Source organism: Cervus canadensis, chromosome 25 (genome assembly GCF_019320065.1).
Source record: "Cervus canadensis isolate Bull #8, Minnesota chromosome 25, ASM1932006v1, whole genome shotgun sequence".
NCBI classification, from domain to species: Eukaryota; Metazoa; Chordata; class Mammalia; order Artiodactyla; family Cervidae; genus Cervus; species Cervus canadensis.
Window position 1 is genome coordinate 9,888,307 of NC_057410.1, and position 23,093 is coordinate 9,911,399.

Genomic DNA, 23,093 nt, shown 5'->3' on the forward strand with positions numbered 1-23,093 from the left:
TGTAGCATTGTGGTCTTGCTAAGTCTGTTTTGAAACTCATTTGCTATTTATAATGCACGTATAGGTGGCCTTTTCACCCTGTTTATGACCTATTCACAGGTATTATTGTAATGACATTATCTCTGCTCGTATGTGAAAACACATTTTTCGATACTAATGTTCTTGGTGTATTATCTTATCTTTATTTAAGAATCTCAAGATGCCAGTTTCCAACATTTGATGCAGAGGTGAATATCTCTGATAATCTGACATTCCCTGTCTCAATACAAGATAAATCATTTATTTTTGTCAGACTCCCAGAAGAAGATGCCAGTTCTCAGTCCTCAAAAAGCAATCATCAGTTTTGTAAGTGTTAACTTTTATGTTATACAGGGTTAAATATTTCGGTTTTATAATTGAGTTATTAAATACTTATAATTTTATTTGACAGTAATATAAATATTGCTAGTAAAACATTAGGCTAGTAAAACATTAATAAATTTATTAATCATCAGAAGCAGATTACTTTTGAATTTTGTAAAGAAGTAAGCTCATGCATAAAGGACTTAGTAAATATTTGTTGAGTAAATAAGTGATGTAGATGATTAGTTTGCTGTGCGGTGCTCAGTCACGTCTGACTCTTTGTGACCCCATGGCCTGTTGCCTGCCAGGCTTCCTCTGCCCATGGGATTCTCTAGGCAAGAATACTGGAGTGGGTTGCCGTTTCCTCCTCCAGGGGATCTTCCTGACCCAGGGCTGAAGATGATTGGTTTACAGTAAAGCAAAAGCCCCAGTAATCCCAAGTTTATTCTTAATGAATGAAGCTTTTTTTTTTTTTACAGCAGTTGGAAACATTTGTTGTTTTTAGGACATTTGTGAAACAAAAGTAATGGCTGTCAAACTGTTGCTAAGCTGAGTTCCTAACAGTTCTGTTTCTAATAAAATGGACAAACATTACTTCTAATTAGGAGTATTAGGATAACAGGGTGATAAGATTTGAGAAAATGCGTGGGACAAGGGACTCTTCTCCCTGTGTGTATGACTCGTGTCTGATCACTCCACCACTGATAAAATGGGGGTAATAGTGACAGTGTGGAACAGTTGTGAAGGTTGAGGACATTTGTCAGTTTTGAGGAGCTATGTAAATGTTATTTTTTTTGTAAATCAGTTCAGTCACTTAGTTGTGTCTGACCCTTTGCGACCCCATGGACTGCACCGCGCCAGGCCTCCCTGTCCATCACCAACTCCCGGAGTTTACTCAAACTCATGTCTATTGAGTCGGTGATGCCATCCAACCATCTCATCCTCTGTCATCCCCTTCTCCCCCTGCCTTCAATCTTTCCCAGCATCAGGGTCTTTTCCAGGGAGTTAGTTCTTCGCATCAGGTGGCCAAAGTATTGAAATTTCAGCTTCAACATCAGTCCTTCCAATGAACATTCAGGACTCATTTCCTTTAGAATGGACTGGTTGCATCTCCTTGCAGTCCAAGAGACTCTCAAGAGTCTTCTCCAACACCACAGTTCAAAAGCATCAATTCTTTGGCACTCAGCTTTCATTATAGTCCAACTCTCATATCTATACATGACCACTGGAAAAACCATAGCCTTGACTAGATGGACCTTTGTTGGCAAAGTAATGTCTCTGCTTTTTAATATGCTATCTAGGTTGGTCATAACTTTTCTTCCAAGGAGCAAGCATCTTTTAATTTCATGGCTGCAGTCACCATCTGCAGTGATTTTGGAGCCCTGCAAAATCAAGTCTGGTTGGATCTCCTTGCAATCCAAGGGACTCTCAAGAGTTTTCTCCAACACCACAGTTCAAAAGCATCAGTTCTTTGGTGCTCAGCTTTCTTTATAGTCCAACTCTCACATCCATATATGACTACTGGAAAAACCGTAGCTTTGACTAGATGGACCTTTGTTGGCAAAGTGATGTTATTTTTTTGTAAATAATAGATATTAAATTATTACTCCAAATGAATTTATTTAAATAGATTATACCTTTGGATATTTATATTATAAACTTGCTTAGCAAGCTTTTAAAAATAGTGTAGTAGTTTACTCAAAATTGAATTGGGTTATTATTGAGGATTTATTGTAGTTGCCACAGTTCTTCAAATTATGTGCTTCTTAGCAGCTTTCACTCAGCATGTGACATTAATTGACATCCAACTTCATCTGTAAGCCTTTCCTCCCTGTGTGTCCCCATCTCAGTTCCCTTGGGTTAGTGTTCATTCACACGTTATGATATTCTTTTTTTAACTGAGATCATGTAATAATGGGATTCTATAAATGCTTTTGGTGGTGGTTTTTTTTTTTTTTAAATTATAGAAACCATGTACATTCCTTAGCAGAAGTCAAATGATACAGAAGCATTTGAAATAAAAATTAATATTTCCTTTAGTTATTCCCACTCCTCTTCTCCTGAGTCAACTCCCATAAAAGTTACATCCATAGAAAGATCTTGGTGCTTATCTTTATAAAACTTAATTATATCCATGTGTACGTGCTAAGTCACTTCAGTCGTGTCGGACTCTGTGCAAACCTGTGGACTGTAGCCTGCCAGGCTGCCCTGCCCGTGGGGTTCTCCTGGCAAGAATAGTGGAGTGGGTTGCCGTGCATACACAGACATGTATTAGTTTTACATAAATTGGATTATAAGCCGTGCATTGTTTTTTGGCTTGTTTTTTATTCCACATGTTGTGAATAATTTATAGATAATGTTTATCGTCACCATAGCTTAGTTCATAGTAGATATTAGTACAATTGAAGAAAATGAGACAGCTATGGTTAAGAAACTTTCTTTCTCTGCTATTCCATTTAGATCTACCTGAAATAAGTTTTATTTCTGGCACCCATTCTTTTCATTAATGAGAATGTACTTAAAAAATAAAGTTGTTTCAGAATGGTAGCAGAGCTTAGCTGATGCTGTTTCTCTATCTTAATTATAAACTTAAGCTGGAAAACGAGTCTCTTCTTTAAGAGAATTGAATAAATACTCCTTAGGCATATAGTATTTTTTCATGAATAATTAAATATTATTACTTAATACTTAAGAAATAAGTATTTCTTAATAAATTACCCAGTTATTCCCATTATTGCAGGATACAAAGCCCTGAGACAGGCTGGAATTCCAGTGATGCTAAAATGTGAGAAGAAATGCCTATCTCTGAATTAAGGAAATACAGTGTGTATATTGATCGGGGAGATGTAGGGAGAGCGAACAGAGCAGGGAGCAGAATAGCATGATCCTGTACGTGTGAAAGAAAACAGGGTTCTGGGAGACCTTTGCAAGCAGGGCTTGGCTGGAGGTAAGCTGAGTGTTGGCCATGTTTTACTGATAACCCTTCCTTCATCTGAAAAATGAAGGGCTCCATGAGCAACTAATTCTGTCTTCCTAGAGGAAGGCTTACAAGTACTGGGCTTTTTCATTCCCTTTTGATTTATCTATGAGGGAAAGACCTAAAAGCCTAAAAGTTTTTTCCCCAATTTTTATATCTTCTCTCTTTCCTGAGAAATGTTCCCTGATTTATAACATTGCTAAGAGAGATGAGAGGAAGCCAGCTTCTCAGGCAGTGAGGAAGGACAAGTTGTAAGTGGACATTATCACCATCAGTGATTTGAGGGCTAAAAGAGGGAAGCTGGCCACCCTACCCTGTTGGAAGACTTCTTTTACTTCCAAGGGCCTCAGTTTCCCTTTCGTAGCAAGGGTGTAATCAGTGGTGAGAGTTAAACTATTTAATAGCTGTTTAGAGTCTGGTCACTATTGGAATAGATGTTCTTCCTGTGTCAGGGTTAACCTATTACTTGTTGAATCATGGGGAGATCTGGGGATTCTGGAGGAGGGAAAGACATGGTTGGGATGCGAGGGAGGACTTTGTGGTGTTTGGGGAGTAGCTGTTTTCTAGTCATTATAGAAATATCTCCCTATTTTATACTGGTCGGTATCAGCTAAATGTCAGCTCTGGATATAATAATACGTGCATTATATGCATATTATGATGATTAAATTAAAGATGAAATCACAATTGCAAAGCATATAGATTCTCAAACTATAACTAATGACCACTAGTGCCACCAGAGCTTAAAACAGAAGTCGCACATCAGTGATTCTGTTACATGTTTTGGCCTCTTGCTCATACTTTAAATTCAGCATTTACAAACCATCGATAAATATGCAGTGATGATACTACAGATTAGGAGCAGTCTGGGCTAGTGGTTGAGAGAGAATGTCTGGAACCCTTGCCTTCATTCTGTTTTCTTTTGTTCTGGCTGATGAAGCAAATAAGGTTGATGCTCCCTTGGTGAACCTGTATCCCATTTGATGAGACCCCTTAGCAGGAATTCTGAACTAGTTTCCCCTCAGTCAGTCTCTCCCATCAGGAAGCTTCCATAAACCTGTTATCCTTATCCATCAGAGGGCAGACAGAATGAAAATCACAATCATAGAAAACTAATCAAACTGATCACATGGATCATAGTCCTGTCTAACTCACTGAAACTGTCAGCCATGCCATGTAGGGCAGCCCAAGACGGACAGGTCACGGTGGAGAGTTCTGACAAAAAGTGGGCCACTGGAGAAGGGAATGGCAAACCACTTCAGCATTCTTGCCTGGAGAACCCCATGAACAGTATGAAAAGGCAAAAAGATAGGAAACTGAAAGATGAACTCCCTAGGTCGGTAGGTGCCCAATATGCTACTAGAGATCAGTGGAGAACTAACTCCAGAAAGAATGAAGAGACGGAGCCAAAGCAAAAACAACACCCAGTTGTGGATGTGACTGGTGATGGAAGCAAGGTCCGATGCTGTAAAGAGCAATATTGCATAGGAATCTGGAATGTTAAGTCCATGAATGAAAGCAAATTGGAAGTGGTCAAACAGGAGATGGAAAGAGTGAACTAAAATGGACAGGAATGGGTGAATTTAACTCAGATGACCATTATATCTACTACTGTGTGCAAGAATCCCTTAGAAGAAATGGAGTAGCCCTCATAGTCAACAAAAGAATCTGAAATGTAGTACTTGGATGCAATCTCAAAAACGACAGAATGATCTTTGTTTGTTTCCAAGGCAAGCCATTCAATATCACAGTAATCCAAGTCTGTGCCCCAACCAGGAATGATTCTATGAAGACCTCCTAGAACTAACACTCAAAAAAGATGTCCTTTTCATTATAGGAGACTGGAATGCAAAAGTAGGAAGTCAAGAGATACCTGGAGTAACAGGCAAATTTGACCTTGGAGTACAAAATGAAGCAGGTCAAAGGCTGTTAGAGTTTTGCCAAGATAACGCTCTGGTCATAGAAAACACCATCTTCAAACAACACAAGAGAAGACTCTACACATGGACATCAGCAGATGGTCAATACTGAAATCAGATTCATTATATTTTTTGCAGCCAAAGATGGAGAAGCTCTATACAGTCAGCAAAAACAAGACTGGGAGCTGACTGGCTCAGATCATGAATTCCTTATTGCCAAATTCAGACTTAATTTGAAGAAAGGAGGGAAAACCACTAGACCATTCAGGTATGACCTAAATCAAATCCCTTACAATTATACAGTGAAAGTGAGAACTAGAATCAAGGGATTAGATCTGATAGACAGAGTGCCTGAAGAACTACGGACAGAGGTTTGTGACATTGTATAGGAGGCAGTGATCAAGACCATCCCCAAGAAAAAAAAATGCCAAAAGGTAAAATGGTTGAGGGGGCCTTACAGATAGCTGAGCAAAGAAGAGAGGCAAAAAGCAAAGGAGAAAAAGGTATACCCATTTGAATGCAGAGTTCCAAAGAATTGCAAGGAGAGATAAGAAAGCCTTCCTCAGTGATCAGTGCAAAGAAATAGAGGAAAACAATAGAATGGGACAGACTAGAGATCTCTTCAAGAAAATTAAAGATACCAAGGGAACATTTCATGCAAAGATGGGCATAATAAAGGACAGAAATCGTATGGACCTAACAGAAGCAGAAGATATTAAGAAGAGGTGGCAAGAATACACAGAAGAACTATAAAAAAAGATCTTCATGACCCAGATAACCACGATGGTGTGATCACTCACCTAGAGACAGACATCTTGGAATGTGAAGTCAAGTGGGCCTTAGGAAGCATCACTACGAACAAAGCTAGTGGAGGCAATGGAATTCCAGTTGAGCTGTTTCAAATCCTAAAACATGATGCTGTGAATGTGCTGCACTCAATAGACCAGCAAATTTGGAAAACTCAACAGTGGCCACAAGACTGAAAAAGGTCAGTTTTCATTCCAATCCCAAAGAAGGGCAGTGCCAAAAACTGTTCAAACTACTGCACTATTTCACTCATCTCACACACTAGCAAAGTAATGCTCAAAATTCTCCAAGCCAGGCTTCAATGGTACGTCAACCAGGAACTTCCAGGTGTTCAAGCTGGATGTAGTAAAGGCAGAGGAACCAGAGATCAAATTGCCAACATCCGTTGGATCATCGAGAAAGCAGGAGAGTTCCAGAAAAACATCTACTTTGGCTTTATTGACTATGCCAAAGTCTTTGACTGTGTGGATCACAATAAACTGTGGAAAATTCTTAAAGAGGTGGGAATACCAAACCACCTGACCTGCCTCCTGAGAAATCTGTATGCAGGTCAAGAAGTAACAGTTAGTTAGAACTGGACATAGAACAAGACTGGTTCCAAACAGGAAAAGGAGTACGTCAAGGCTGTCTATTGTCACCCTGCTTATTTAACTTATATGCTGAGTACATCATTCGAAATGCTGGGCTAGAGGAAGCACAAGCTGGAATCAAGATTGCCCGGAGAAATATCAATAACCTCAGATATGCAGATGACACCACCCTTATAGCAGAAAGTGAAGAAGAGCTAAAGAGCCCCTTGATGAAAGTGAAAGAGGAGAGTGAGAAAGTTGTATTAAAACTCAACATTCAGAAAACTAAAATAATGGCATCTGGTCCCATCACTTCATGGCAAATAGATGGGGAAACAATGGAAACAGTGACAGATTTTATTTTCTTGGCCTCCAAAATCACTGCAGATGGTGATTGCAGTCATGAAATTCAAAGACGTTTGCTCCTTGGAAGAGAAGTTATGACCAACCTAGACAGCATATTAAAAAGCAGAGACGTTACTTTGCCAACAAAGGTCCATCTAGTCAAGGCTATGGTTTTTCCAATGTCATGTATGGGTGTGAGAGTTGGACTATAAAGAAAGCTGAGTGCTGAAGAATTGATGCTTTTGAACTGTGGTGTTGGAGAAGACTCTTGAGAGTCCCTTGGACTGCAAGGAGATGCAACCAGTCCATCCTAAAGGAAATGAGTCCTGAATGTTCATTGGAAGCACTGATGCTGAAGCTGAAACTCCAATACTTTGGCCAGCTGGTGGGAAAAACTGGCTCATTGGAAAAGACCCTGATGCTGGGAAAGATTGAAGGCGGGAGGAGAAGGGGACAACAGAGGATAAGATGGTTGGATTGCATTACTGACTCAATGGACATGAATTTGAGTAAGCTCTGGGAGTTGGTGATGGACAGGGAAGCCTGGTGTGCTGCAGTCCATGGGGTCACAGAGTCAGACACGACTCAGGGACTGAACTGACTGATTGAAACAGTGTTATAATTCAGTGCTTTTCTGTGTTAATATTTTTCTCTTGAACTACCAGATTTATATTCTGCAGTTAGTACTTTACTCAAAGAAAAGGACCTAGAAGACGTGAAGACATCACAATTTATTGCATTTAGAAGGTAAAGCATTTACAATATTGTATTGTTTTTAAAACTGCATCTTTTAAATTTCATACCTTATTAATCCAGATGCTATTGAAATGGGAGACTCTAGTAGTTCATCACTATGAATTCTCTCTTATTTTGAGGTATTTCTTTGGTAGACTCAGCAGAAGGCAGTTTTTAAAGAGGGCTGTTCATTCATACGTTCATTTATTTGTTGGTCACAGTGCACAATTTGTGGGATCTTAGTTCCCTGACTAGGGATAGAACCCAGGCCCATGGCAGTGAGCGTACTGAGTCCTAACCCCTGGACCACCAGGGAATTCTCTAAAGAGGGCTCTTTCTACCAAATATTATATTTGGAAATCTGAACGGAAGAAATGCTTGTATTTAAATCACAATTACTAAATACCTTTTCCTGAGGAAAGCTCTGGAAACTTTTGATAGAATCCCATATGTCATAATTGTTGGTAAAAGAAATCTACGCAAAAGAGATTCCGTTAAAGTGACCCTTGCGTTTTCCTGTGTTGCAGGCAGGACTGTGACGTGATCAACGCGTGCTGTTGCCAGCACTACACAGGACATCTAATCAGGTGAGGACAGTGCTTCCTGGGTTCTCCGTCCTTTTGTTTGCTTATCATTGCAGTTTATCATTGACGGTTATCATTGTAGTTGCATATTTAAAAGTCTTTTTTCTCCATTGTGAAGTCAGATGATCTCTTCAATTAAGTATGAGATAGGTCCTTAGGAATTTTTGGCCATCAGCGTAATGAGAAAAATAAGGAGTAAAATTGTCCTTGCGGTTTCCTACCTCTAGCCTCTACACACTGAGCTTTGAGAATTTAGGGCAGTTTTTCAAATTAGATATGCGTGGAATGTGTTCAAGAACCTTAGCAACAGGATGCCTGCAGAGAGACCCTTAGGTGAACATCTATCGGGGAAATGAGCGGATAGAAAAGCCGTGCTGTTCACACGTAGGACAGGCTAAGTAACTTCTCTTGCATTTATCAATAGGGCTTCCCTTGTGGCTTAGTGGGTAAAGAATCCCCCTGCAATGCAGGAGGCCCCAGTTTGATTCCTGGGTCGGGAAGATCCCCTGGAGAAGGGAAAGGCTACCCACTCCAGTATTCTGGCCTTGAGAATTCCATGGATTGTATTAGTCCACGGGGTCACAAAGAGTTGGACATGACTGAGCGACTTTCACTTAATAATACCATTTATTAAGTGCAGAGAACCCAGAAATGTGTAAGTTACTAGAGGATCTACTTGTCTATTGAGTAAAGAGACAAAAAACATGATAGGTACCCCAACAAAGGGTTAAAAAAAAATTAAAAAGCACGTGATTGGGGCCATCGAGTCTGGGTCTCAGTCCTGAGCAGGTAATTTCACCTTCCCGTGTAAGCATACTTACATACTTACTCAGAATCTCCCTCACAACGTTGTAGTAAGGATGAAATGAAATAACATAAAGCATTTACCAATTTGCTGCTATTACTCTGATACAGTGTCATAATTATTATAATAGAAATATGTATAAATGTGTGAGACTTGAATTAGAGTAGTGATAACAGAGATAGGAGAGGAGAGGATGAATTTAAAAGGTAGAGTCAATAAGACTTTTGGTAACTTTTGGAATGTGAAGGGAAAGACAGATATCAGCCTTTATGCCAAAACTTCTAGCTTGAAAGAAGTCAGCTGGGAAATGTCATTGAGTTTGAGGTCCTGCAGTGAGTGTAGGTAATCAGATCACAACTCTGGGAGCCTGCTGATTTCTTGGTGACCTTTGGAGAACAAAGGTGATGTGAAGAGTCTGTGGAAATTATTTTGAGAATTGGATCAGATCTGAGTGGGAATCAGTGCATAAAGAATATGAAATTGAGGTTTTCCAAACTCTCATACTGTATTCTTATTTTCTATCCCAGAAACCACCAGAATAGACTTGAATTTGGAGTTGGTGATAAAATTTGTTGTACCAGGAATGCGTATCTCTCAGAGTTACTCCCTGAAAATACTTTGAACAGTCAACAAAGTAATGAATTAAACGCCAGTGGCGAAGACTTTAATGGTGGTACTCCTGGTTTTGCTAAAAATAAGCATGACTTTGAAAGTGGTACTCGACTCTGCAATGGAGAAATATTTTTTATAACAGCGGTAGGTGATAACAGAAAAATAGTACCTTTTTACCTATGAAGGATAGATTTGGTTTTCTTTTTATTTCCTGAGGATTGATTCAGAATATAATCATATGAGAGCTCACATTTTTCTTCCATAATTTTTTGTTAAGAATTTTTGGCTTTGTATCCACGAGGAATCTTGGTTTGTAGTTTTTCAGTGATATCTTTTCTGAGTTTATGAAGCCAACTAATGCTGGCCTCATAAAATTAGTTGGGAAATGTTCCTTTCTCTTAGATTTTCTGGGAGACTTTGTGAAGAAACAAATTTTTAGTAAGTTTGAAGTGCTCAAGTAACAAAACCAAGGGACAAGTGATACACTTATTATGTTTTACAAAGCAGCATTTCCTTGGTTGCTGCTTAAATATAGAAGCTATACAAGTGGTCTCCTTGAATTTGCCCTCATTGTATAAACACCTTTGTAAACTTAAAAGTTTATTCTTTAAAATTTGTAAAGAAAAGTGAACTCTTTGCCAAGAATATATGCAACTTATACAATCATTGCAAGAAGTAAAATGTATAGTCTTCAGAGTAAGAACAGCAACACAAACTGTTCTCCGAAGGGTCAAATTAAGGTTAAATTTCAATGATCAAAAACTTCCACTTATGTTTATTAAAGTATTTGGGTGTGTCTGTATTCAGTTGGTGCTCAAGCATAGATTTTAAGCTTTTTGAAATTCTTAACAATGATTCATGCTATTTTATTTATAAGGTGCTTGCATTTTATGTTCAATCCCAAATAGACCTTTGCAGAATACGTATTTGAAAACATAAAGAGCAGTTATTTGTTTTGGTGACAGGATAAAACTGATGTAACTTTTGGAAAGAGAAGATTTTTGACCATTAATAATATGGCTGGCCTGGAAGTAACTGTGGATTTTGGGAAACTAATGCAGTATTGCCACATAAAACATGCATGGGCAAGAACGATTCATACTTTTCAGGTAAGAGTGGACTTTTATAAAATGATTTAAATAGCTTTCCAAGATGGAGTACCTTGCATTATTTTCTTGCTAATTTTCGTTGCTTTTATTATTTTTTTAAATTAGTAAACAAAATACACAATAGCACAGAACCTACTGTACGGACACTAACGTTTTGCTCGTTCTGCTTCAGAGCTCTCTATACTTTCCAGATCTAAGACGCTGTAGTTAAAGCCTCATTTTGCAGGTCGTCTTCCTCTGTCTCCCAGGGGGAGGCATCAGGACTGGGAGGACTGAATTTCCCCCTTGCTCTACTTAGCTTGTCTTTATCTAAAATTTTGATACTTGGTTCATTGTGGATCTTTTTTGCTCTAAATTTTAACTTAAATTATTTTCTTAAGTCAAAGTATAGTTGATATACAATGTTTCAGGTGCACACCAAAGTGATTTAGTTATACATATAAATATATATGCATATATGTTTCCAAATTCTCTTCCATTATCGATTATTATAAGATATTGAATATATCTAATTCCATGTGCAATATAGTAGGTCTTTGTTGTTTAATTTATACACAGTAGTGTGTGTCTGTTCATTCCAAATACCTAATTTATCGCATCTCTCCCTCCCCTCCCCATTCCCTTTTGGTAACTGTATGTCTGTGAGACTGTTTCTGTTTTGCAAGTAAGTTTGTTTGTATCATTTATTAGATCCTACATATGTGATATCATACGATATTTATCTTTCTCTGTCTGACTTCGCTTAGTGATAATCTGTAGGTCCATCCATATTGCTGCAGATGACATTCTTTCTTTTTTTTGGCCATGTTGTGACTTGTGGGATCTTAGCCCCCTAACCAGAGATTAAACACAGGCCTGGCAATGAAAGCACTGAGTCCTAAATACTGGACCACCAGGGAATTCCCTATTTTTAGTTTTTTAAGAAAATTCCATACTGTTCTCCATAGTGGCTGCACTGATTTGCATTCCTGCCAACAGTGTAGGAGGTTTCCCTTTACTCTATACTCTCTCCAGCATTTATTATTTGTAGACTTTTTTGATGATGGTTATTTTGACTGGTGTGAGGTGATACCTCATTGTGATTTCAATTTGCATTTTTGTAATAATTAGTGATGTTGAGCATCTTTTCATGTGCTTGTTGGCCATCTGTATATCTTTGTAGAAATATCTATTTAGGTTTTCTGCCCATTTAAAAATTTTTTTTGAAATGTATGAGCTGTTTGTATATTTTGGAAAGTAATCCCTTGCTGGTTGCGTTGTTTACAAATATTTTCTCTCAGTTCATAGGTTGTCTTTTCATTTTGTTTATGATTTCTTTTGTTGTACAAAAGTTTTTAAGTTTAATGAGGTCCCATTTGCTTATTTTTGCTTTTGTTTCCATTCCTTTGGAGATGGATCCCTCAAAATATTGCTGTGACTTATGTCAAAGAGTGTTCTGCTTATGGTTTCCTCCAGGAGTTTTAAAATGGTTGGCCTTACATTTAACTCTTTAATCCATTTTGAGTTTATTTTTGTGTATAGTATTAGAGAATGTTCTAATTTCATTCTTTTACACTTATCTGTCTAGTTTCCCCATCACTACTTACTGAAGAGACTGTCTTTTCTCCATTGTATATTCTTGCCCCTGTTCTTATAGATTAATTGAGCACAAGTTTGTGGTTTATTTTTGGGCTTTTTATCCTATTGCGTTGATCTTTGTGTCTTTTTTTGGTGCCAGTACCATACTGTTTTGATGACTGTAGCTTTGTAGTATAGTCTGAAGCCAGCAAGTGTGATTCCTTCAGCTCCATTCTTCTTTCTCAGGCTTGTTCTGGGTATTTCAGGTCTTTTGTGTTTCTATACAAATTTAAAAAATTTTTGTTCCAATTCTGTGAAAAATGTCATTGGTAATTTGATAGAAATTGCCTTGAATCGGTAGGTTGCCTTGGGTAGTATGATCATTTTAACAATATTGATTCTTTCAATCCAAGAAAATATATCTTTCCATCTGTTTCTGTTGTCTTCAATTACTCTCATCTATGTGTTATAATTTTTGGAGTACAAGTATTCTGCCTCCTTTTTATTCCTAGGTATTTTATTCTTTTTGGAGTGATGATAATAAATGAAATTGTTTCCTTAATTTCTCTTTCTAATAGTTTGTTGTTAGTATATAGAAATGTAACAGATTTATGTATATTAATTTTGTATCCTGCAACTTACTGAATTCATTGATGAATTCTAATAGCTTTCTGGTGGCATTTTTAGGATTTTCTATATATACTATCACATTGTTGGCAAACAGTAACAGTTTTACTTTTTCCTTTCCAATTTGGATTCTGTTTATTAATGTTTGTATTTCTTCTCTGATTACTGTGGCTAAGACTTCCAAAACTGTGTTTAATTAAAGTGGTGAGAGTGGGCATCCTTGTCTTGTTCCTGATCTCAGAGGAAATGCTTTCAGCTTTTCACTGTTGAGTATGATTTGTTGAGCTGTGGGTTTGTCATATATGGCCTTTATTGTGTTGAGTTATGTTCCCTCTATGCCAACTTTCTGGAGAGTTTAGTTCTTTAAAATTATTTTTTATGATTGCTAAGTTTCTTGGCATCATCTTAAATTTTGTGCCCAAAGCAAGTGCCTTATTTGCCCTCCCCTCATACATTCTCACCCTCCTCTGAGGTGATTTCTGACCTGAATTTGTCCATTCATACAGAAACAGGGTAAGCAAGTTTTACATAAATGGTATTGTATATACCATTTATTATTGATTATATATGTATGTGTATATATACGTATAACATGCAACTTCATTTTTGTTTAATCAATTTTATTAGGATATAATTTGCATATACATTTTAACTACAAAGTGGGGTGCATTTTGACAAATGTATCCCCTTCCTCTACCCTTGTGAGGTAATGACCTTTTTAAAAAATTTATTTTTAATTGGAGGATAATTGCTTTACAGTACTGTTTGTTTCTGCCGTAGAACAACATGGATCAGCCACAAGTGTACTTATATCCCCTCCCTCTTCAAACTTCTCTCCCACATTTACACCATCCTACCCCTCTGAGTTGTCACAGAGTACTGGGTTGAGCTTCCTGTTTATACAACGGTTTCCCATTAGCTGTCTGTTTTACCTTTAGTAATATATGTGTCTCAGTGCTACTCTCTCGGTATGTCCCACTCTCCCCTTCCCCTATATGTCCACAGGTCTGTTCTCTATGTGTTTATCTCTATACCTGCCCTGCAGATAGGTTCATCTATAAGTACTGTTTTTCTAGGTTCCATGTAGTGTTAGTATACTATATTTTTATCTTTTGACTTACTTCACTCTGTGTAACAGGCTCTAGGATCATCTGCCTCACTACAACTGACTCAAACTTGTTCTTTCTTATGGCTAGTGTTACAAATAATTACCTTTTATTTGGGAATAATTTTAGATTTATAAAAGAATTGGGAAGTTAGTACTGAGAGTTCCCATATACCCTACACTCAGCTTTCCCTGATATTAGCATCTTATATAACTGGTATATTTATCAAAACTAAGAAATTACTGTTGGCACAATACTATTAACTGAATAGTTAATACTTCATTTGTATTTCACCAGTTTTTTCATTAATGTCCTTTTTCTGTTCCAGAATCTCATTCTGGACTCCACATTTGCATTTGGTGCAACTTGCTTTTCAGCTTTATTTTACTATTTTTGAGTTCTCAGAAGTTATTTGTGGCCCTGTTATTTATCTCATTGTTTTGAACTCCCCTCTTTGCTGTTATGTTGTATTATGGCAAAGCTGTATCAACCTTCATTCTTGTGTAGAAAATTTTACAGGTTAAACTGTATCCTCTAATAGTAGGTACACATTATTTAGCATAGTTTTTTTTTTTAGTGGATTGTGTTTTATTTATTAACTTATCCCATCTGTTTCAAAAATAATTTAAATGGCTCACAACAGTGCCCACAGTTGGGCATGAGTTTTTAAAAGATAAAGAAATGCCTGTCGAGCGGAAAATAAAGGTGAAGCTGGCAGAAGGATTCCTGCCAGGAGTGGATTGGGATGACTGTGTGCACTGTCCTATTTGCTTGTTAATATAGACTGCAGATTTGCTTTAAGTTTCCTTGAGGACAGAGTTCCCAAAGCAAAGAAACAAGCTGTCAGTTGACCGTGTCTGTTGGATTAAAGAAAACGAGCACAGTTGTTGAGAAGGGCAAATATTCCTAGCTGTGAGATCCTGGAGAAATTTCTCCCAGGGATCTTGAGAATGGGGACTCTAGAATTCTGGAAACTCATATTCCTCAGTTTTGGGAAATTTTCTTAGATAATTTCATTATCTCATCCTCAGCTTTCTCTGGTTTTTAGAAGTTCTTTTAGAACTTCTGTTATATAGTTATTAGACTTCCGGAACTGGTTATCTGAATTTATTAGTGCTCCTATTTTTAGTTTCATTAGCATTTTGCTGTATTCTCTGAGAGATTTCTTCAAATTTACAATCCAGTTTTTCTGTTGCATTTCTAGACAAATAAATAGTGAAGGGTTTTTACTATTACTGGGTGGAGGTTGGAGTAGATACCTTGGAATTTTTTTCCCATTGAATATGGCTCTTATTTCATGGTTGAAATAATAACGTCTCTTACCTCTGAGAAAGTCTGTGATTGTTGTCTTGTGTCAGCATACTTTGTTCTTCAAGTTCAGTTCAACAAATATGTAGTGTGTCAGACTCTTTTCTGTGTGGGGAAGAAGATAGAAACAGATGCAACTGTAAAAAAAAAACAAGTAAACTATGCATTACATGAGAAGGTGGTAAATGCTGTGGAAAAAAGGTGAGGATGAGCTGTTGGTGTGTTTCTGAATAGGTGGTCAGGGTGGGCCTCACTAAGAAGATGGCATTTGACCAAAGACTTGAAGGAAATACCGGAGTTGAGCCTTGTGACTATCTGGGAGAAGAACATTCTAAGTGGACAGAATAGCAAAGGCCAGAGTGCTAAGATGGGAGGCTGGCTGGCAGGTTTGAGAAACAGGAACATCAAGGAGGGCAGTGAGGTCAGAGGCGTGTGGGCCAGGTCACTTCCTGGGCCTTCTAGGGCTGTGTTAATCCAATGTGGTAGCCAAGTCTAGTCCACCACCGGTTTTGGTAGATAGATTTTTATTTGAACAAAGTCCCACATTCATTTACATGTTGCTTATGGCTGCTCTTGCACTGCAAAGGAAGAGCTGAGTGGTTGCCATAGAGACCATCTGGTTTGCAAAGCCTAAGATACTGATACTTTGACCCTTCACAGAAAAAGTTTTTGACCCCTACCTGCCCTAAGGTCTATATAGACTTTCAGATTCTAGGTCCATAAAATCTTGAAGGGTATTAATGATTTGTGTCTCTTTGTACAATTTGTTGAGTTTCAGAACAAATTTAGAAAAATAAATAAAACTTGCCTCCTTTAAGAAGTTTGGCAGTGGTTAATGATTTGAGGAAGATTTAAAGACACGGAGGTCAATGAGGTGAAGATAGGTGCCCATGTCCCGCTTTCGGAGCACACCTTTGGCTGCAATTTAATTTTTATCCTCGTTCATTCAGTGAGACACCAGATGAACAGTGAGCGAGACAGACGTGATCCTGCCTTCACAGAACTTACAGTCCAGTGAGAAGTACAGTTAAGGCAGTTGGTGACAGTCCAGTCTGGTAAAAATCCTGTGATGGTGGGAGTACGTGATTCCAGAAAGTGTGTGATGGTGCAGCTGATCTGGGGGTCAGATGGAAGCCAGGGAACGGGGGCACAGGCAGGACCACAAGGAAGCTTTTTGTGCTGGATGGAGCCTGACATGTGGGAAGGGAAGAAGGGAACAGGGCCAAGGCTGGCTCTTGAAGGGCTGTAGGAGCTATATTAAGGAGTTAGGACTTTTTTGAGAGCCCAGGGAGCCATTAATGGGTTTTAGGCAAAATCTGCTGTGGCTGGGTTTGCATTTGACCGATGTGGCTGCTGGGAGGACACTGGGAGGACAGTGTATTGCAGTGAATGTGGGTACAGGGAGACTGATTACAAGGCTATTAAACTTTTCTCAGTGAGACTTACAGGGTGCTTAAGAACTCAGCTAAGTTTAGGTAGACGTTTACCTGTTTAGGAAAACACAATATAAAGTCCAAGGGCAGGGTGTTGGTGCTTTATATCTGGCAAATGTATTTAGCTTTTGTAGAAATAAGTATCATTTAATTTCATTTCTGAGATTCAGCAGCATTAGAAGGAAATGTTTATCGAACTTTTATGATCTGAAGTGTTGATTCAAACTCTCTGTGTCCAGGAAGGTGGAAGTGTTTGGTGTGTACAGGGTTTGTTTTTAAGTGCAAATCTGTGTTTTCTACATGCTTCATCCTGTTCTTTGTCCACAATTCCTCTTTCAGCAGAGGAATGTGGGAGCATTGGGAGAGAGAATGGTTCCAACCCTTTCTTGGTCTACATTGGCACTGAAAACATAGGGATTAAGGATAGTCACAGTTTGATATTGTTTTCTTGAAACTGTTTTCCCACAGTTACTTGGTGACATTGGGCATTTTTTTTGGCCTATGCAGTTCTTGGTTTGCTAAACCCCGAAATCAAAGGTTTGTCATTCTGTTCTGTTTATCTTGATAAACATATCAATAATAAATGGTTTAACATCAGAAAAATACGGAAAGTGGAAGAAAAAAAATCATCCATAGGTTTAACAGACTGGTTAAATTTTTGGTAGAATTTTCTTCCTGTTTTGCGATTTATCTTGTTTTTGTTACATATTTGTGTTCACTTTGTATTTTTTAGATCAGAATAATTTTATTTTGTGTTACGTGGTTGTGATCATTTTTATACATATGTCTCCATTTTTAAAAAATTTTGTTATATTGTAAAGCATCTTTGATATTTGCAACATATATAGATACTTGATGTAGAAAAACAAGTATGTTCACCTATATTTATTTATCTGTTGTCCTGTTCCTGGATATTTCCAGTGTGTGCTTTTGCTATATAAGTAACATACATAAAGCCCATACAACCATTTCAAACCCTTTTATTAGGGAAGCTTTAGCACTGCATGCAGCTTGAAGTTTATTGCTGGGTTTCTGTAAACCAGTTGTGGGTCTCTGACACCTAAACTTGGCAGCGTAGTTAGAAAATGGCAATTCTGGGATAATGAATAAAATGGAACACCTCAGGGAGATTCACGTGAATACTCTGGCCGGGCTGAATGTGCTTGAGAGCACTTGGAGGGCGTGTCTCCTTTGTAGACTGTGCGGGAAGGGAACCGTGGTGCAGCAGTAAGACTGCCCGTGCGTTCTTTCCTCCCAGGGGTCGGAGGAGGAGACGGTCGTCTACGTGGTGGGGAAGGCGGGCCGCCAGCACTGGCAACACGTGTACACCGCCGTGACCCGGGGCCGCCGCCGAGTGTACGTCATCGCAGAAGAGTCTCAGCTTCGGAGTGCCATCACGAGAAAGAGCGTTCCTAGGAAAACTCGTTTAAAACATTTTCTGCAAAACAAACTTTCCGGGAGCTCTACATCCCCAGCAGAGTTTGCATCCTCGTCAAAGAGCCCTGAGGACAGCAGGAGACCCAGCACGCAGCCATCAGCATCTCCGCTGTCCGCAGTCACGGCTGACACGGTGACAGATGAAAGCCCCGGAAGCCAGGACTCTGTGGCTGATGACACGCTGCTTGCCTTTGCTGAAGGATGGGAATTATCTTCATATGATGAAGTGGATGCAGCTGAGAGTCCGTCACAACTGAGAGGGTCCAAAAGAACATGTTGCTTGAATGATGCTGAAAGTCCAAGCAAAATTCTTATGGTAGGACTGATATTCAGGTTTTATTTAAATATTGCTGGCCTCAGCGTGCTTATAAATGACTGTGTATTTTTTATTACTTACTGCTACATAGTGCTGCAGGACTTAAAAAACAACTGTTCCCCTCCCCTCTGTCAGATTCCCATTCTTCTTCTATATCCAGTTGAATCTTAGCTTGATCTTGGTTGGAGGTTTCTCCCTCTTCTTGAGGCTGGCACTCTGGATAGTGTTGATGGATTGATGAGTGGGGATGGCATGCCAGGAGGGTCTTCTTAATCTTCCATCACCTTCTTTGCTCATCTCCCTCATCACCTTCCCCTCCCTTCCATAGGTGTGGTCTCGCTTTTTTCCTCACAGCTCCATTGAAGTGGCTGGTCCCAGTCATCTTCTTGCCAACTTCAGAGGTCTTTTCTTAGGTCTCATTCTGAACTTTCCCCCCGACAGTCAGTATTTTTAACTGCAATTGCTATTTCCATGTTTCCTTCTCTTGGTTTCAGTGTTCCCTGGTTTAATACTTCCCCTCTGTCTCTGGCTCATCTTCCCTTCATTTCTTCACTCCTTTTCTTCTCCTTCTCGGACCAGAGACATCTTTCCAAGGTTCAGTTCTCTTTTCCCTTGAGAACTGATCTTGTTCTCAGTTTTAGCTGTAATCTTTGCATTAGTGATTTGTTCAGCAAATAGTTTTCAGCTGTCAACTACATTCCAGGCACTGGGAATTCATGCCTAGGTGGCCCGTGTGGAGATGGACAGGCTGTGGAAGAAACTTGGTGTTTCAGGAAATGTTTCACCAAGTTAAGTGTTTCACTGAATGCTGTTAATGCTGAAGAGGAGGTGATGAACCACCTCCTTCTGCTGCTGCTAAGTCATTTCAGTCGTGTCCGACTCTGTGCAACCCTGTAGACGGCAGCCCACCAGGCTCCCCCGTCCCTGGGATTCTCCAGGCAAGAACACTGGAGTGGGTTGCCATTTCCTTCTCCAATGCATGAAAGTGAAAAGTGAAAGTGAAGTCGCTCAGTCGTGTCCGACTCTTAGCGACCCCATGGACTGCACCCTACCAGGCTCCTCCGTCCATGGGATTTTCCAGGCGAGAGCACTGGAGTGGGGTGCCATTGCCTTCTCCGGATAGACCCTAGACCTTGTTACCAAATTCACCCCTAAGTGCTGGGCTCACCCCTGTGTTCAGAAGCCTTCAGTGGCTCCTTAGGCCCTGCTGCGTAAATTTCAGGTGCTGTAGCTCAGCCATTTGAGGCTTTTCTCTGTTTGAGTCCATCTTTCCCAGCAGCATTTCTTTTCCCACTATTCCTTTTTTTGGTTTGTTTTTTTGCTTTTGTTTTTGTCACTCTAGTCTCTTCATTCACCACATTTAACCAAACTTATTCATGTCTCTTCCTCTTGGTTTTTGTTCTGCAACTTGGCTTGGATGCCTCCTTCTCTCTGCATCCCCTCATTCAGCATTTAGAAAAGTAAAAAATGGTAGCTCTTCTGTTGGTCACTGATCTAAGTGATCTAGAGGGAAAAAAAACAGGTTCCTGGCTTCATGGCCATCACATTGTACCATTTGTTCCAAGGCAACCCATACCAGAGAAAATAAAGTTTCCAGATTAAGAAAGATCCTATAAAGAAAATACAGGTGATGAGGTAGGCAGTGGTCAGTAGAAGTTAATGGGGCAGGAGGTGGTCCTGGGCCATGATGGTGTGCTGAGTCCTCTCTGAGGAGGTGATGTTTGAGCTCAGCACTAAAGGACGCAAATAAACCAGCCAGGTGGGGCTCCAAGGAAGAGGGTCCCAGGCAGAGGGTGTAGAAGATGCCAGGCCTGAAAAGGAATGACCTCATTAGAAGAGGAAGAGAGACCTGTGTGCCTAGTGAGTGAGAGAGAATATGTGATGTTAAAGAGATAGGCGGAACCACGGAAGGCAGCTAGGATTTTATTCTACCTGCAGTGGGAATCCATTGCTGGGCTTTTAGGAAAGGTGTAATATCATCTAATGTATGGTTGACAACCATCCCTCCAGCTGCTGTGGAGAGTGACCTGTGGAAAGGAAGGTGGAAGCAAGAAGACCAGTCATCCCAGGGAGAGCAGTGAAAGAGCAGGGAGGGGGATGGAAAGCGGTCAGATTCTTTTTTTTTCCTTTTATTTGGCTATGCCATATGGTATGTGGGATCTCAGCTCCCTGAGCAGGGAACAGACTGTGGCCCCTGCATTGGAAGTGTGTTGAGCCTTAACCATTGGACTGCTCGGGAAGTCCCCAGTGGTTGGAGTCTTTTTTTTTTTTGCAGCTGAAAAAGTGTATCCAGAGAAGATACATTTATTATTTTTTTCCCATTTATTTTTATTAGTTGGAGGCTAATTACTTTACGATATTGTAGTGGTTTTTGCCATACATTGACATGAATCAGCCATGGATTTACATGTATTCCCCATCCCGATCCCCCCTCCCACCTCCCTCTGGTTGGAGTCTTGATACCCATTGAAGATGGGGTCTGTCTGACTTGATTGGATGTGAGGGGGTAAAACAAACAGTAACCCAGGATGATTCCTGATTTCTGCCTGAAGCAACTTGGTGAATTATAGTGCTGTTTGTTGAGATAGGAAAGACATGAGGAGAACTGGATTTGGGGAAATGAAGGGATCTCTTTCCACATGTTGTGTTTAGGTTATCAATTAGACGATTAGATGTATATGTGGATTTATTGGGAAAGGCAGTGGTTGGTAGAGAAGTTTAGAGCCTCAGGGTAGGTTAGGAAAGTTGTTCAGTCATTAAGTCACGTCTGACTCTTTTGCAGCCCCATAAACTGTAGCCCGCCAGGCTCCTCATCCATGGGATCTCCCAGGCAAGAATACCGGAGTGGGTTGCTCTTTTCCTTCTCCCGGCGACCCTTCTGACCCAGGGATCGAACCCATGTCTTCTGCATTGGCAGGTGGATTCTTGACCACTGAGCCACCAGGAAAGCCCAAAATGTCCAGTTAGGTGTCATGAGCATGTAATGGTGGGCTAATTTGAGGAGATGCCACAGGTAAAAGAGGAGACCTTAAGGCTTTTTTTTTGGCTGGGGGATACTCATAACTTTCAGAGATCTGGCAGAGGAGGAGGAACTGGCAAAGGAGACTGAAAAGAAGTGTGAGTGAGAGAGAAGGAAGACTGAAGTGGTGGGGAGGGGACGAGAGCCTGCCTAGAGTGACTTGGTCAGGGATGAGGAGGTGAGGGCCTAAAGAGAAAAGTGGAGGCAGGGTTCTAGGAGAAGGTCGCTACGAAGAGAGGCAGAGAGAGAGTGTTGTGTGTGGATGGAGGACTCATGGTCAAGGAAGGATTTACTGGTTTATTTATTTTAGAGGGATGCCTTATTTTAAGGCATCCTGGGGTATTAATGGAATGGTTCGATGGAAAATAAGAAATTCATGATTGAGAGAGAGGGGATCATTGCAGGAATGGAGTCCCGAAGTGGGTGAGATGAGGACAGTCCATCAGACTGTCCCTCAGGGCATGAGCAGATAGGATTGGGAACAGGGGATCCTTCTTCCATTGCACTTGAAGGGAAGGAGTGCCGTCCGTCGTTGGGTTGTGTGGAGGGAAGATGAAGTAGTTCTTGTCGGGCTGCCTTCTCTTTTCCTAGCAGAATCCAGCTCCGTTTCCGGTTTGTCCTAACGTGGTTGGGTGGCACAGTGCGCCTTCTGTGCTGCAGTTGAAGCCGCCCTGCTTGACCCTTGAGGACAGCATTTGCATCACGATTGCTGATCACATGATAACACTTTAAAAATGCATAGTGATTAAAATATAAGCTGAGTATGGCAGTGAAGCCGCTTTTAAAAAAAGAAATCAGACCTCCAGGGTATTGTTCTTTCACATTCATGCTCAAAGTCATATTTGTTCTTGTAGTGCTCCCTCCTCACTTTAAGAATTCCTGAGAATCACTTTCAGAGACAGTAAAAGATCCTTTTGAATGTTTATAAGGGAAGCAAACTTCTACTGAGACCTCTTTTGGTTTTTAGAAATAATCCAAAATCATTTGTATCCTAGTTTTAGAAGTTAGACGATTCAAGTCGGTGATGCTGTTTTGCGTAAAAAAGATGGGATTGTAAATTACCTCCAAATGTAGTTCTTACACAGGCTTAAGAATTGCTTTATGTGCCAGTAACAGACTTGTTAAGGGTGAGTCTTTAGGCTTCCAACATGGTGACAATTATAAGAAGGGGCTGCTGTGGGAACTCAGAGGAGAAAGTGTTAATGTAACCTGCCTTTACCAGGCTGAGCTCTAAAGGAAACTTCTCTACTTCTGAACCCACATGGATGTGAGATCTTCAAAAATTCTCTAACGGGGTGCCCCACAAAAGGCTCTCTAAGGCATATTAGACAACAACAGGTATGGAATAGCATGGGTGGAACATGGCATACAAATTGGAAGTTGAGCTGAGGACACTTGGGAAAGAGACCAGGCTCTTCTAAAGAGATTGTATGTTCTGCTGATTGCAGTGGAGAGCACTGGAAAGCATTTTAAAAGCTCTGTGATT

General features: G+C 39.9%; 1 protein-coding gene across 1 annotated transcript in view; it reads left to right on the forward strand.

The window, feature by feature from the left end:
* HELB (DNA helicase B) overlaps positions 1–23,093 on the forward strand; it is a 43,709-nt gene that overhangs the window by 14,145 nt on the left and 6,471 nt on the right. The window contains 6 exon segments of the mRNA XM_043446764.1: positions 191–345; positions 7,625–7,706; positions 8,222–8,281; positions 9,611–9,839; positions 10,661–10,804; positions 18,094–18,588. Of these exon segments, the coding sequence (XP_043302699.1) occupies positions 191–345; positions 7,625–7,706; positions 8,222–8,281; positions 9,611–9,839; positions 10,661–10,804; positions 18,094–18,588 (1,165 nt within the window).